This window comes from Toxotes jaculatrix, chromosome 14, assembly GCF_017976425.1.
Source record: "Toxotes jaculatrix isolate fToxJac2 chromosome 14, fToxJac2.pri, whole genome shotgun sequence".
NCBI lineage: Eukaryota > Metazoa > Chordata > Actinopteri > Toxotidae > Toxotes > Toxotes jaculatrix.
In genome coordinates, this window is record NC_054407.1 from 17,112,410 (window position 1) to 17,127,799 (window position 15,390).

Genomic DNA, 15,390 nt, shown 5'->3' on the forward strand with positions numbered 1-15,390 from the left:
GTAAGCTGTGTGTATTGTAGTTTTAAAAGTTAGCAGACCATACAGTAATGTTACTTGTTATCACATATTTTTAGCCTCTATATGTTTCAGTTTTGTCTAATGAGGACCTTTCTGTACAGGGCATGGCACTTTACCTTATTTCTATGGGAATGTCGGGGATATAGTGGTGAGCCCCCTGCTGGTCAGCTGCTATAAGAGCAGCCAGCTGACAGAGAAAACCCTGGAGACTTTGGGCCTCAACAGAAATCAACTACTCAGTGTGGAGACGATGATTCTGCTCACTTTACAGTATCTTGCACGTTTAGGTAAGCAGCAAAAACAAACTCACACAAATAAACTTCTTTCTGTCTCTCTCTCATTTGTGTTTTTACTGAAATGTTGCGTGTCAGCTGAATATGAATAGATGAATAGCATAGCAGTGTGGATGTCCTTGAGGAGCTGGTGTCTTATTCAACAAAAACAAAAATATCCTTGGCAAAATAAATGTCTGGCTACACATAACCTTGCATATTCTCCAAATTAATTTTGACTGGGGTGAACCAAGGTGCTCCTTTCTAGGAAATGACTCATCAGTGGTTTGGGTTTTCATATTTAAATTTTTTCCTGCAGGCTCCAATCAGATTCCGCTGAGAGAGGAACTGGAGCAGATAGTCCTGAAGGCCATGCTGTGCTGTCCTGGGGGTCCCGCCATCTCCCCATCCCAGCTGCCCTGGCTGGCTCGCCTAGAAGCCAGCGTCTCTGGAGGCAGCGTCCAAGTCGTGGTTACCCACAACTCACTGGGAGAGGGCATTTCTGAGTCACTACGTTCCCTCAGTGAGGGTCCTCACCAACAGCAGTGCCTGCCCACCTACGTGGTCATCATATGTGCCTCTAAAATGAGCAGCAACGAGTTCTGTGTGCTTGTTTTGGGTGAGTTTTGCAGCCCAGCTGCCCCATTTCAGGCTTATTAGAACCTGGTTCTTACCTTATTATCTTGACTGAATTGTAGAAGGTTTGTATGTAGAATTTGAAATAATCAAATCTGAAACCATTTGTTGAACACAGGAAAGTACCAAGCACGGGCCTTAGCTGAAGGCATGCTGACGACTAATGAGTTTCTGAAGGAAATCAGCTACGAGCTCATCACCGGGAAAGTCAGCATCTTGGCGTCTCACTTCAAAACCACCTCACTAGGTGAGTTCTGCATAAAAAAAGGTCTCTTAAATGTCTTTGCATGTTTTAATTTTGTGCTGTGAATCATTGTGCAAGAGTATGTAGTGATGACATTTCTTTAAAATGGCAGATTTTTTAATCACTGAGCAAAATTAAATGAAAAGTGCATGGTGATGCTGATGGTGTTTATGATAATTGTGTTTGTGTGAATATGCTCTACATTAAAATGAAGATTTGAGTGCAGCTGTAACTTGTATTCCTGGCTCTGTGTCTCTGTGTAACTATGGTGACTTGCTGTTTGTAGGGGACAATCTGGACAAGCAGCTGGTGCGATACCAACGTCGACGGAAGGGACAGGTCATCCAGCCCTTTCAGGGGGATGTCACTGACCACATCCACTCCCAGGAAGCTGCCAGCATGTCACCACCTTCAGACAGAGGTTAGAGTGCTCTCCATCATACCCACTGTCTAAACTCAGCTGCTTGGCTCATTAGCCAGGTGCAGTCTTTTTCCAACCAAAACAATCAATATGCATTTGGCATATAATTTAGAGTTATTCTGCAAACATGTCTTAGTGGTTCATGGTCAGAGAGAGTGGTCTGTGGAGAAATAGTATGAGGCAGAGACCAAACACCATGGAAACAATGGCTCAGTGCTGTTGACCACTTTACTGATCTAGTTATCTAAACTTTTTCTGGCATCTGACACATGTGAGTCTAAATTGCAGAATAAGGCCATAGTCCGGTTTCACTCAGGAATACCACTGCGTCTTATAAGTCAAAAGCTGTAAACTTCGACTGCATTGGTTGGCTGCAAATGAGAAGATTCTCCTAGTCTATAAACTACAGTAAATTGATAGCTGTTGTTTGTCACTGATAACAACATTCTCCACATCTTAAATATCTGTATTATTTGAGGCAATGCTTATTTTGTTTTGCATTAAATCAGCAATTATATTGGTGCTATAAACTTATTTTTCTCCTTCTTTGTTTTCTTGTAGCAGAGCTCTTAAATAAGGTATTCCAGATCCATCCAACCCAGCAGAGTGTGGCTCGCAGCCTTCTCTCTCAAGTCTGCTCCATTGCTGACTCAGGGATACAGAACCTTGACTTGGGTCGCTTCTGTAAAGTGGACTTCCTTGTTTTGGTCCCGCCCTCTCACATTCTGGTGCACCAGACGGCACAGCGCATCCGACAATCAGGTTTGGGTCCAACATTGACATCACTAATAAAGATTCAAGGATGAATTTTCCACCTGCTGAGACCTTCAGTGTTCAAAACCTTCCATTCCAGTGTCATTTCATTTGGTTGTGGTTACAGTATTATAACAGTTGAGTCTCATTGCCATTTGTCATTCTTTGTGTTTTTTCTTTTTTTTTTTTGCTCAGGAGTGCTTGTGGACCTGGGAATGGAAGACACCTCCTCAGCCCACCAGAAGTCAGACAAGTACGTGGTGCGTCTGGATGGTGATGTTCACGCCAGGATGGAGGCCTTCATGAGGAAAGTCAAACAGAACCCAGACACCCTGTTTGTCCTCATTCACGACAACTCGCACGTCGACCTCACAAGGTACGCTGACCCCAGATACACAAGAAGTCACATTTAAAGATTATGAGAACTGGCATTGTTTTGCCCTGTTGATAATCTGAGTGGGTGAGAAAATATGAATTGTTGTGGCTGCAAATGTAGCCTTGTCCTTTTTATGCTCTGATTAAAGTGGAGAGGGTGAGAACACCTGCAAGCAACGGAAAACAAATACAGGAAACCTTGAATTCTGGTAAAATGTAGACCAGATCATTTTTTTTGTTTGTTTTTTTATTCATTCTTTTCCTGGATTTTGTGTTGAGGCATTTTGACATTTGTGTGCTTTTTTTGGCCTTCAAAGATGGTTGTTACTTCTGCTCATGCCAAGATCTTGTGTTTATTCCAAGCAAACGGCTGTTTTTCCTGCCAGAAACATAAAATAAATCACTTCCTGTTTCCAGAGCATTTTTCTTGGGAATGACCTACAACACACTGGGTAGTTAGAAGAGCAAACACAAAAGCTTCCATGAACCATGTCCCTAATCGAGTTGTTATTTGTTAAATGTTATTAATAGCTGTGGTAGAATTTGTACAGGAACCTAAAATATCCATCACAACTTTCAAACACTTTGCCCCACTCTCTCTCTCTCCAGTGCTCTGTCCGGCTCTGTGTGCCATGGGGAGCTGCAGGGTCTGGCTGACCGGGTGGTGAACTGCCAGGAAGTCCTAGATGCCATAAACCTGTTAGTCCTGCAGGTCAGCTGCTTCCCATACACACTGCAGACCAGCCAGTCTCGCATCAGCATCCACAACGAGGTTCACTGGCCCTCAAACAACAGTCTGGTGAGTATTTTCATTTTTATAGCAAAGAAGCTGAATGAACATTGAAGCTATGTGAAAAGTTAAATTAAGAACTTAGTTAAAGGGTGCCAGTGGATTTAGAAATTCTACTGGCTTGTGTTGAAAATCAAACAACAGTAAAGAGGTATGATGGAGTAAAAGTCATAAAGGGATATTTTGTTGTTTGGGATATTTAAATTCCAAATGTTGCCAAATTTCATCTTTATTGCAACATGCAACTGCAGAGGTTAGTTTGTGACTGTAGTGGTGTAGCTGCTCCACCTGGTGGACTTATGTGACTGACATTAATAGGAAGGGGGACTGGAGCTACACTGCTGCTTGAGAGAATAAATAAGAAATATCTTTATCAGTATTTCTACACATAATACATGTTTTGCTCTATAACTGTATGGTGCTGTTGAATCATGCATTAAATTGTAATGCTGTTTACATTTAATGCATAACATTGTCGACACCCCTTATTCAATATCAGGTTTGGATTTTATTTTTCCAGCACTTTCACAGCAACAGAAGAATGTTAATGCCAGGCTGTATTATTTATCATCATTATTATAATGAGCAGACAGTAATACTAATGCTTGTTTAACTTCAACACAAATGCCAGAAAATTACTAGGAAATTGCACATAGTTTTCATGGACATTTAGGAGAGTATGCCACGCTCCTCCTGGGTGCAATGATTTGCTATGTATATCTTTCCTCCAGCAGGGGGAGCAGTCTCCCAATGAGTTAGTCTACTTTGGCCTGAGGGACTACAGTAGATCCCTGCAGTGGGGCGTGGCCAGCCCTATTCTCCGTTGTGATGATGCATTTGAGAAGATGGTCCACACACTGCTGGAAAGGTCAGTATGGGGCAAACACTGAGAAATCAGTATGGCAGAGGGCTGTTATCAGTTCAGTCATCGGGAGTTTCAATCATTTTCAGAAACTTAAACCTGTAAAAACCTGTCACTCTGTTCATAAGGAACAACATAATCTGCAACCTAAAAAGCCCACAGAAAAAAACCAAACTCTTTATTTTTTTATCCCAGACATCCTCACCTACACAGCATGGTAATCCGCAGCTACCTGCTGATTCAGCAGTACACTGAGGCCATGATGGCCCTGACCTCTTCCCCATCTCTGAGAGACCACATAACTCCAGAGACTCTCGCCATGGTGGAGGACCTGATCAATGCCCCTAGCAGAGAGGGCTCCCAGGGCCGAGGCCACATGCTGCTGGTCCGCGTGCCCTCACTGCAGCTAGCGATGCTGGCTCGGGAACGACTAGAGGACGTAAGGGATAAGCTGGGGCTCCAGTTGTGCTTTGCAGTGCTGCTGGGAAGTCCTGCTTCAGAGCTCAACCTGCCCAGAAACTTCACCAGCCGCCTCAGGGTGAGAATGAAGTGAAACCACAGGAGTCACTTCCTGTGTTTTCTAGTAAACATGTTAAATATTTACTAAAAAATGTGACTCGGGCTTCATCAAGCAAGATGTGTTAAGAAAATCAGATCCATGAGTAAAACACGCAGGTTCATCAATGTTTAAAAAGGTATCAGGATTTGAATGGAACTGGGTTTTTACGGAGAAGTCTGAGGTAATTATCAGGGAAATGACTTTATTCTCAGAACTGACTTCTCTCATGTCTTCTGCTTTTTTTCTCAGAATATTGAGGTCAGTCTCAGACCTCATTAAAACCATGAGACAGATCATGTATTTTAATTTTTTAACTCTTTTTAAAAATGTGACTCGTTCACCTTTTAGTTTAGACTACAGTCTTAAAATGAAGGTTTTTGAAAGATATTATATTTTTATTGTTTTATATATATATATATATATATATATATATATATAATATCATACTATCTTTGTCAGACCAACATGCATCATTGGCCTAGTATTAAATGACATATTTAACTAAGCAGTACACATTATGCGATAAATGTGTTTTGCTGCAGGCGTGGCGAGGCTGTGAGAATGAAGACTGGGTACCACACACCTATGAGGATCTGGAGGGGTTGCCCTGCATTGTCATCCTCACAGGGAAAGACCCTCTTGGAGAGACATTCCCCAGGTAGCCTCATACTTACACAATACCCCACTACTCATTAAACGTGGTAGTATATCAGATTCTCTCATAGAGCACGTAGTACAGTTCTCTTTAGCTCATCTATAATTGCTCTTGGTGTGCAAGAGAGGTCCTGTTACTTTTGTGCTGCACCCAGTGTCTCAATCCTGTGTCATGTTTCTCTGCTGCATCAGTATCAGTAAATTTGTAGTGGTTAATTTATAGCACATGCATTAAATTAATGCACAACACCTTTTGGCTATGAATTTTCAAAACTAAAGATCTGTAGGTGGGAATATTAAAATATACAGTAACTTAAAATATACATTTATATACATTTTCTCAGCCATAGTCTTCTTCTTTACACTTGTACTCTTCCAGGTCTCTGAAATACAGCGACCTGCGTCTGATAGATTCCAGTTACTTGACTCGTACATCCCTGGAGCAGGAGGTGGGTCTGGCCTGCACGTATGTGTCCATGGGTGTTGTCCAGGAGCCCAAGAAGGCCATTGTCCCTCGGGAATCAGATGGAGAGAAGGCCGCCACCAGTTTGAATGATGGAGATGAGCTGGAAAGGCCTCAGAGCAATGGCAGCGCTGCAACCAGAACATCTGGTGAGTCCCTGACCTCAATAAGATACAGAATCTCAGGACTGAAGACGCAAACACACGCCACAACTGTCAACAACTTAGCCACTCTGAGTCTGTCTACTGCATTTTACATTATATTCAACTAGTTAATATAATGGAGGTTTGCACAAAAGTTTTTTTTTTTATTTTTCACATTTTGCTTTCTTCATGTCTTCACTCAGGTTCCTTGGCAGAGAATGGAGTCAGCTCATCTGACGTTGCAGACTCTTCCCAGAAGCCATCCACTTCCACCTGCACCCCTGAAACTGCCACCGTCTCAGATATGGGCACGGTGACACAAGGGTTCAAACAGGAGTGTGACTCCCTGGGCAGCCAGTTCACCCCCAATCCCTCCAAAAGCTCCAAGGCTCCTCCTTCCCTTTACTCCAGTTCTTCTTCTTCCTCCCCCTCCCCATCTTCCTCCTCTACTCAGAGGCCCAGCCAGTCCACGCAGTACGGTCAAGACTCTAAGCCTGTTCGAGTGTCACCAAGGACAGTCATCATGTCCCGAGCAGCATACAACCTGCTGGCGGGGGAGTCGGGGAGTCAGCTGAGTTCCTTCTCCCTGCTGCCTCATGCAGATGTGGCCTGGAGCAGCCCACTGAGGCCCCTTATCACTCACAACCTGGAGGGGGCAGAGCAGAGCATGTACTATCGCCAGTGGACCACCGCCAGGCAGCATCATGCTGATTATGAAGCTCCACCTGTGGCACATCCACGGCGCTTGTTATTAAGTGGACCCCCACAGGTAACAAAGCACAAGTACTACTTCCCCTGCATCATGCAATTGATTGAATCATGTAACTTCAAACATGAGAAATTTTAACAGCTTATATAAACTACTCTCAAATAATGCTTTTATTTTAAAACAAAATCATTTGGTCTTCTGTTGAAAATGAAAAAATTAAGTCAAGATTTTTTTTGTCCTTCACTAGGTGGGGAAAACTGGTGCCTACCTGCAGTTTCTCCGTATCCTGTTTCGGATGCTCATCAGACTGTTGGAGGTTGATGTGTATGATGAGGAAGAGGAAAGGGAGGAGGGTGAGGATGTTTGGGACTTACTGTTTCATTTATTTTTACTTTTTCATAGCAGTGATTCAGTTGTAGTTCTCATCCTATCGTGCTCTTTTCACTTTCAGAAACGTCAGTGGTTACAACTCCGGTAAATACCCCGTGGCCTGACATTGAGGAAGTTCGAAAGCTGCCCTTTGACCCCTTCCCCCGTGATCCTAAGTTCAGGAAAGCCAGCCCTGTTTTCTCTGACAAGATGCCAAAGTGTTTAAAAGGTGCTTAAAATAAGCAAACACTTAACAAGCGCTACTCTTATAGTTAAACATTCTAGTCTGTCATTGTAAATACAACATGGATGTTGATTTAATATTAACTTAAACACTCGTGAACATGTTCGGTTTTTATATTTGTATCTGCAGATTTTAAGCAGGAAGGAGACAGTCAAACACCTGCCAAACGAAAGACCAAGTCAGTACGTCTGAGCAAGTTTGCTGCCCACAATGCCTTTCATCACTGTGAACAGTGTCACCACTACTGCGAAGCAGGCCCTGCCACACAGGTGAGTGCAGTACACGGACTTAGATCAAACATCTGAGGCACTCAGCTGATGCCTTACTGCAGGCTTGTAGATGCACATGCATATATCCTGACCTGTCAAAATAATTTGACACTTGAAAGCTTGTTACTCTTTGGGGTCATGTCTAATGGTGATCTCTCTGTGTTAATAATTCATCGATGTGTGTGTTGTAGCTGTCGGAGTGCACCTTTCATGCTTTTACCTTCTGCTCGTCCATGCTGGGGGAAGAGGTCCAGCTCCAGTTTGTTATTCCCAAAACCAAGGAGCAGCACTTTGTCTTCAGTCAGCAGGGCAGCCACCTGGAGAGCATGCGCCTGCCTCTGGTCTCCAGCAGGGTTGGTTTATAATTTCCTGTATATACGAATAAGCACACAGATGATTAAAGTGAGTAGGTTTTTATCTCAGCTGAGTCAATGAGTTACTCTGTGTCTGTCTCTAGGATCCTGAGCTATTGAAGAGTCCAATCTTCACACCGACTACAGGACACCAAGAGCATGGCCTGCTCAACATTTTTCATGCCATGGAGGGAGCTGCTCATGTGCACATCCTGGTGGTTAAGCAATCTGAGATGCCCCACTACAGGAAGTACTGGCCTAACCACATCCTGCTCGTCCTGCCGGCTATGTTCAACAACGCTGGAGTTGGTGAGCAACTTACCGGCTTAGAAGTTTAATTTTTCACTTTTCCCTCCATGGAACTTACACCATCTGCATTGTCTGAAAAATGCTGTAATCACATAGAAACTGTACATGTGGTGGCTTTAATTGCATTAGAATAAAGATCTGTCTTTGAATATAGTTTGAACATTTTCACCTGCATCCTCTTGTGCATGCACGATACAAACCAAACTCCACTGTATACCTTTAAGTCTACTTCTCCTTGTAACTTATCTCTCTGCTGATAATGAGTGATTTATTACAGTGATCATATATGATCATACATTTTATTGCAGTCTCGTTTTACAGTTTGCTTACAGTAGGTAAAAAGTTCAGTGTTGTCTAAACCAACTGGAGAGAGTGCAGTGCAGTAGCCTGATTTGTAGGTAAGCCAATCAGGTGTATGGCCTGTCTGAAATGGGTGTAACTAAACCAAACTGCTCTCAGATAGGCAGCAATGAGGATCAGTGATCAGAGACCCTTGTTCTTTGTCTTACCATGACCCTCAGTGTCAACGTGGCCACATGCACTGTATCTCCCCAGGATAGACCCAATATATTTTGTACTGTATATTCAAACACTTGTGCTCTGCACCCTACATCAGCCTTAGCTGAAGTCCAAGAGCTCACGTGTAAATACATAATGCATTTGCACACTGCAAATTTAATGTTGAGCTTTTAAATGTTATTTGCACTGCTTATTACCTCACTGTAGGTCAAAAACATTTTAAGGAAGTCGAAATGAAAAACTTGACACACTTGCTTCCATCTGTTTAAGGTGCTGCTCGATTCATGATCAAAGAGCTGTCATACCATAACCTGGAGCTGGAGAGAAACCGACTGGAGGAGCAAGGTGTCAAGAGGCAAGATGTATGGCCTTTCATCGTCATGATGGACGACTCCTGTGTGCTGTGGAATGTCCACCAGTCAGCAGACAGCAGGTAGTAGTTGGTTGTGAGAGAGGGGTTGCTGACTATCTAGCGTTATCTCTTTTTATGAGGTTTAAAGTATTGATATTATTTAATAAATGGGTATAATCGAGATTTTAAAATTGTGTTGTCCCAAAAACCATTCTCATGTTTGTGTCCTCCCGTTTGCTTTTCCTCTCAGCGATACATCCGATGGAAGTTCAGCCCTCACCAACATCTCTCTGAAGACGGTGCTGCAGCATATGGAAGCCACACCGAAGATCTCCCTGTACGCAATGTGCGGTACTCGCAAATGGAACAGCAGCCTAGCTCGCAAGTCTCCCAGCCACTCCTTCAGTCGGTGTCATCTCCACGACTTTGTCATGCTTAATGTGGACCTGACGCAGAACGTTCAATATGACCTTAATCGGTAAGTTAGTCGAAGATTGTGTCAGTCACTTGTACAGTGATGTGTGCGTTGTCTTGATGTTTGTGCTGTTTTTCCTATTCTCTGCAGATATAGCTGTGAAGAGGTGGACTTTAATCTAAGGGTGAACAGCAGTGGGCTGCTGCTGTGTCGCTTCGACTACTTCAGCCTGATGAAGAAACACATTCCAACCGGAGGAAACAAAGACTTCCTGGTCAAACCTAAACTCATGGTAGGCGTCTTGTTCATACAACTTAAGCCCATTTCTGAGTGAGTTTTAAGAAAATGAATTTTGTCTTCTAACATAATGAAACACCATCTAACACTGAACTACTTTCTTCTCTCTGCAGGAAATAGAAAATCACGCTCCGATCAGCCCGTCCCAGTACGTTTGCGCCCCAGACAGCGAGCAGACCCTCCTCGATGCCCCGGCCCAGTTCCTGCTTGAAAGGTTCCTGCAGAGCTGCAGTCACAGGCTGTTTCCAAAGGCTGTTCAAAACAGAAACAACCCAGTTCTGTCCATCGACAGCTACCTCAACATCAGCCCAGAGGTAAGAGCTCCCAGGAGGTTGCAGATGAATGCAGGAGAGACAACAATTAGCATCATCCCTTCAACTTAAACCTACAGGAAGACTTAGCCACCAGGCTATTGTTAAAACCTCTGCTGGGATAGAAGGCACATGCTGAAATTTCATGTCTTCGAACATAATGTTTGAGTGGAATCACTTAAGTGTTAACTCTTACAAATTAAAGTGAAACCTGCTGACGGAGTTTGTTTCAAAGTTTGTTGAATTTTCTTAACCCACAAAAAAACATGTCGCTTGATTTCGCCATCTGTTTTGCCTGACCTGCATCCACGCACATGTGAAAACAATGAATGCTAACAGTGCAAGTTTGTACTGTACATTTGTGCAGGTGACGTGTTAACAGCCCGCACAATCTGCACAGCTTCATTATCTGCATACCTCAACACATTTCTCGTGTTTGTGTTTTCTCCTGTAATGGAAATAAATCATAATGCACAGTTGTGCACCACTCAACCTATAAATTTGCTTGCAAAGGTGCCCCCAATAGCTCCCGACAGGTTTCATAAGGATTCTTTCTTGAATTCTAACCTAAGGTAAATGCACTTTGTCTTTCCTTGCTTTGCTTGAGTGGGATTAGTAAAGTTTATCTTGTCTTATCTTTTGCCACAGATTTCTGTGTGCTACATCAACTCTCGTCCACACTCCACCAACCTGAACCATCAGGGCCTGGTGTTCAGTGGCCTGCTGCTTTATCTCTGTGACTCCTTCGTCGTCTCTGGACTCCTCAAGAAATTCCGCTTCCTGAAAGGTGATCCATTAGTGCAATTGTAGTTGCCTCTGTAGTTGTGTTACACCACAGTGGTACATGTTCCTGTGTCTTTTGGTTAATGTTGACACATTCTTGTGATCACAATAACTCAATAACACTGCGTGGCTTAAAAAAATATACATAGACTACCACTTACTACACTTGCGCTATACAGAGTAAAGTGCACCTTACCCATAAAATTCCATAAGACTTCATGTTAATGTTCGTGTGATCTAGCATTGGTGAATATAAATCATCCATAAGTTTAGAGTAGTATTCTAGCTTTGATCTACACATCCTGATCTACTACCAAGGTTTTGACCCTGATCATGTCCACAGGTGCCACCCTTTGTGTGATCTGCCAGGACCGGAGTTCTCTGCGTCAGACCATCGTCCGACTAGAGTTGGAGGATGAGTGGCAGTTCCGCCTGCGCGACGAGTTTCAGACAGCCAACTGCAGCGAGGACCGGCCTCTCTACTTTCTGACTGGCCGCCATGTTTGAACCTGTAACTGTGCTCGGGTCTTCTGCTCTGCTGCAGAAGCACAATCAGAAATGAGGGTAGATTTGATTCCAAACCAGCCAGCAATTGCCATCTCTGCTGGAAGGTCAGAGAGGATATGCTGGAGCACAAGACCGGACGTTCCTCACTCGTGGACGCATGGCCACCTAATGTTGATCTTCTTCATCTGTACTACCACAGTGCACTGTGCCTGGCTCTGGAGAGGGTCAGTGCATGTTTTTAACTCTTGCTTGTAGCTGGGCTTGTCTCCACTTGAGCTTGTGTTCTACTGAAAAACACTTTGCTGTGGGGAAAAAAAAATCACAGCTGAAACTGAACTTTATTTGTTTTCGTTGTTGGCAAAAATGGACACTCTCCAATCCATAATGTGACTATTTGAAGATTGTATGTGTGCATGGACTGTGACTACAGTATGTCCCATCCGGGACATACGTGTTTATCTCAGGGTTTTTAAGGGAGATCCAAGGATGGTCGCTGTGTATTCACTGTGTATGTTTATCATTAACGTATGCTGGCACCAAAGACATCCTCAGCTGCACCTTGCCTTTTCCCTTCGCTTCGCCTTGTCCCTTCTCGCCACCTCCGCCTCTAAAACTCCTCAAAGCTCATCGACTATAAAAACTCAGCTCATTACATCAAAGAAATATAAACACAGAGGTTGGCCTGCATCAGTTTTTTTATCATCTTCAGATTCTACTGTAACACCAGTGGGAATCAGACAATAAATGTCTGTTTGAGCTAGCACGTTTAAACTGCAAACAGGGACTCTTTTTTTTCTTGTGCCTCTAAAATATTTACGTGGCATCGATAATCCCTCTAGGGGCTGTGGCAGAGTGAGTGTGATAGTAGCTCCTACATAACTGTCACGTGAATTTATCCAAAGAATATATTCACAACTAAAGAAAAGTACAAGTTGTGTCCTTTCAAGAATGCAGGACAGTAATGTTCTATTATGGCTTGAAGATACAACGATGAAGCAAGTCTGTTCTCCAAAACAGGCCGAGATGACTTGCCACAGGGTTTTATTTTAACATCTCATCTGCTAATGTGTAATGCCAATCGGATGGTGCAACATGGAAATATACTCTAGATGATTTTGCATTAAGGTATTTACTGACTTAAATACTGGGTATTTCAAGTATAATCACATTAAGTCAGTAAATGCAAGCTAGTAAAGCAAGCCTCTTCATCGCCAAATATTCTGCTGCTGACTGTGCTTGGGATTTCACCTCCTGTTGTAAAGTTACGAGTCTGATTGTACATTGATGATCTTGGCTATCATCCACACACCTTAAGATTGTTCTCCCCCGAAACAAAGGGTAATCAAAGAAAAAGGGTACATGCTGTCAAAAGCAGCTGACTGGGTCAATTTATATACTTGAAAGTCGAATGTTTTTATATATTTCTGCACAGGGTTGTCCAAAGAATATGCCTTAAGTGACGTTTCATACAGTCACTGCTCGAGTCACGCATTTTTCGGACCAATGAGAATGAAGAAACCATTTAACTGTGAGGAGAAGAAATATTTTGTCTGAGTGAAGCAAGATGAAATAATTGGATTTCGGACTACTGTACTGTTTAAAGCTTTGTTTACATTATTAATATATTGTATCATCCCCTTAACCACTGAGGGTTACTGATGTTTTTTAGTCTTGTGTAACTTTTACCAGTATATTTTGGTCATAATGTCTTTCAGCATTTTTTGTTATGTTGAAAAGGCAAGAAGAATCTACCTAGATGTGTCCTTAACCATATGTCTGTATCCCTTCCTGTTCTTGTGTTGGATTTTTGTTGAAAATGAAAATCAGGTCCACGAGGGATTCTTATTTATTTGACAAGCATTTTGGACTGATAATCATATTGAAGTGTAATATTTGATTGCATGCTGAGCTCGCTTAAACCAAGGGAGTGTGTCCTCTTCAAAACCATCCATGAAGGCTTTGCACAAGACCCAAACGAATGATTCTTAGATTTACTGAATGTCACTGGGGGTAGGAAATGTGAACTTGCACTACACAAGTTGCCAGCAGAAAAAAAAATATATGTTTCCATATAAGCAAAACAATTAAATTAAGTCCCCCAGTCCCCCAGAACTGGTCCAATTATAAGACTGGTGATCAAAACGTTTTTTTTTCTCAAACTCCACTAGTCCATAGAATGTGTCCTTCTTTTTTAATAATTTAACACTTAATATGCAACTTGCTCTCACAATCTTCACTGAAATGTGTTTGATAACTATGTACAGCCCATTGGTAGCCTTGGTGTCTGGGTGATCTACCTCATGTTTACCATTGTGGTTGTGGGCTGTGAACATATGACATTAGAGCCATGTGATTGTTGTTGAAAATTTATGAATGTAATAAAGTGACTTCTAAATTCATTTGGGCGTGTGTGTTTTTTTAATACTTAAATTTTTCTATGGTTATCACCAGTGGCGGTTTTTGGCACAGGTGAACTGGACAGCCGCCCAGTTCGCCCGCATATGCACAAAAAATCTGAGTATTTGTTACTCTGATTTCCTTAGTAATTCTAACTAAACCCATGTTTTATTTACTTCCTTATGTAATTCATTTGTTGTGTTACCTAATTTGTTATTGTGCCTTAAATTAAATTGTTTTATTCTACTGTCATGGGGAGACACCGTGCACTAAAGTAAAGCACATGTGCTACACACTCTTTCTCAGGTAGATTTTATCACAATGTTGATCCTGGTGTAAAGTGCTGGTGGTGATGTGTGTAGTATGAACATTTGGAGGAGGGGGTGAAGGAGAGAAGACACATTGTGATTGTGTATTTGATTTATTGAATTTAAATTGTGTTCATCTGTCTCCTTTGTTTCACTTCTTCCTCTGTCAGACCAGGAACAGCCAAACCTGGGCTGGAGCGGTCCATTTGGTTAAATAGGGGGGTTCACAGGGGAAGAAACCAAGTGCGGTAGAGTGGGAGGGGTGTTTTGTCTTTTGTAGTGAAATGACCTGTATAAGTATTTTGTTTAAAAAGAAATATGTGTTTTTAAAGTAAGTTCAACTGAACTTCTATTTGCTAATATGTTATTTAATATTGGGATTATTGTAAGTGTGCTGGAAGAGATAATTGATATTGATTTCTTGAGATGGTGCAGTCCACCAGTATAAAAGTGAGGAGGCTGTGGTGGCCGGAGCCTAAAGGAGAGAAGCACAGCTCCTGAACACAGCTCCAGATTGTAGCTCCTGCCATGGGCCCAAACTTTAAGGGTATAGCCAGAAAAGCAGTTTAGAGTGAATTCTTTTGTTCTGTATTATTTTGATTCTTCTTGAGAAGTGCTCCTGAGAATTTTTTTCCCCTTTTTTGCTTACCTTTGTCTTTCTGGTTGGCCCAATGTGCATTTTTTTCTGTGAAGTTTTTGAACAAGACTCCAATTTTGTCAAATAAAATGGAATTGGGAATTGCTCCAGACTGCCACAACTCATTGTTGTATACCGGGTTTCTCGGCCACCCTCACATCTACATATGCATTTTGATTGTTTTAAATAAAATTGTGAATTGAATTAACATATTTTACATATGTAGAATAAAACAATTTAATTTAAAGCGCAATAACAAATTAGGTAACCACAATATATGAATTACATAATGAATTTAGGTAAATTAAACATGGGCTTAGTTAGAATTACTAAGGAAATCAGAGTAACAAATACTCAGGATTTTTGTGCTGAAACTGCTTATATCAATTATTTGAAATTACTCAAAAATATTAAGTACAGT

General features: G+C 42.1%; 1 protein-coding gene across 3 annotated transcripts in view; it reads left to right on the top strand.

Annotated features, from left to right (window-relative positions):
• greb1l (GREB1 like retinoic acid receptor coactivator) overlaps nucleotides 1-14,020 on the top strand; it is a 41,487-nt gene extending 27,467 nt beyond the window's left edge. For 2 of the 3 annotated variants that reach the window (XM_041056063.1, XM_041056061.1), the window contains exons 12-34: nucleotides 120-305; nucleotides 610-909; nucleotides 1,045-1,173; nucleotides 1,457-1,591; nucleotides 2,153-2,353; nucleotides 2,540-2,720; nucleotides 3,329-3,518; nucleotides 4,241-4,377; nucleotides 4,567-4,909; nucleotides 5,473-5,588; nucleotides 5,964-6,196; nucleotides 6,394-6,959; nucleotides 7,147-7,252; nucleotides 7,351-7,497; nucleotides 7,642-7,781; nucleotides 7,973-8,134; nucleotides 8,239-8,443; nucleotides 9,233-9,395; nucleotides 9,565-9,792; nucleotides 9,880-10,021; nucleotides 10,140-10,340; nucleotides 10,986-11,124; nucleotides 11,464-14,020. In XM_041056063.1, the coding sequence (XP_040911997.1) occupies nucleotides 120-305; nucleotides 610-909; nucleotides 1,045-1,173; nucleotides 1,457-1,591; nucleotides 2,153-2,353; nucleotides 2,540-2,720; nucleotides 3,329-3,518; nucleotides 4,241-4,377; nucleotides 4,567-4,909; nucleotides 5,473-5,588; nucleotides 5,964-6,196; nucleotides 6,394-6,959; nucleotides 7,147-7,252; nucleotides 7,351-7,497; nucleotides 7,642-7,781; nucleotides 7,973-8,134; nucleotides 8,239-8,443; nucleotides 9,233-9,395; nucleotides 9,565-9,792; nucleotides 9,880-10,021; nucleotides 10,140-10,340; nucleotides 10,986-11,124; nucleotides 11,464-11,627 (4,514 nt within the window). In that variant the 3' untranslated portion in view covers nucleotides 11,628-14,020. The remainder of the gene's footprint in view (nucleotides 1-119; nucleotides 306-609; nucleotides 910-1,044; nucleotides 1,174-1,456; nucleotides 1,592-2,152; nucleotides 2,354-2,539; nucleotides 2,721-3,328; nucleotides 3,519-4,240; nucleotides 4,378-4,566; nucleotides 4,910-5,472; nucleotides 5,589-5,963; nucleotides 6,197-6,393; nucleotides 6,960-7,146; nucleotides 7,253-7,350; nucleotides 7,498-7,641; nucleotides 7,782-7,972; nucleotides 8,135-8,238; nucleotides 8,444-9,232; nucleotides 9,396-9,564; nucleotides 9,793-9,879; nucleotides 10,022-10,139; nucleotides 10,341-10,985; nucleotides 11,125-11,463) is intronic. The other variant, XM_041056064.1, reaches the window with a different exon arrangement.
• Nucleotides 14,021-15,390: the final 1,370 nt, after the last annotated feature.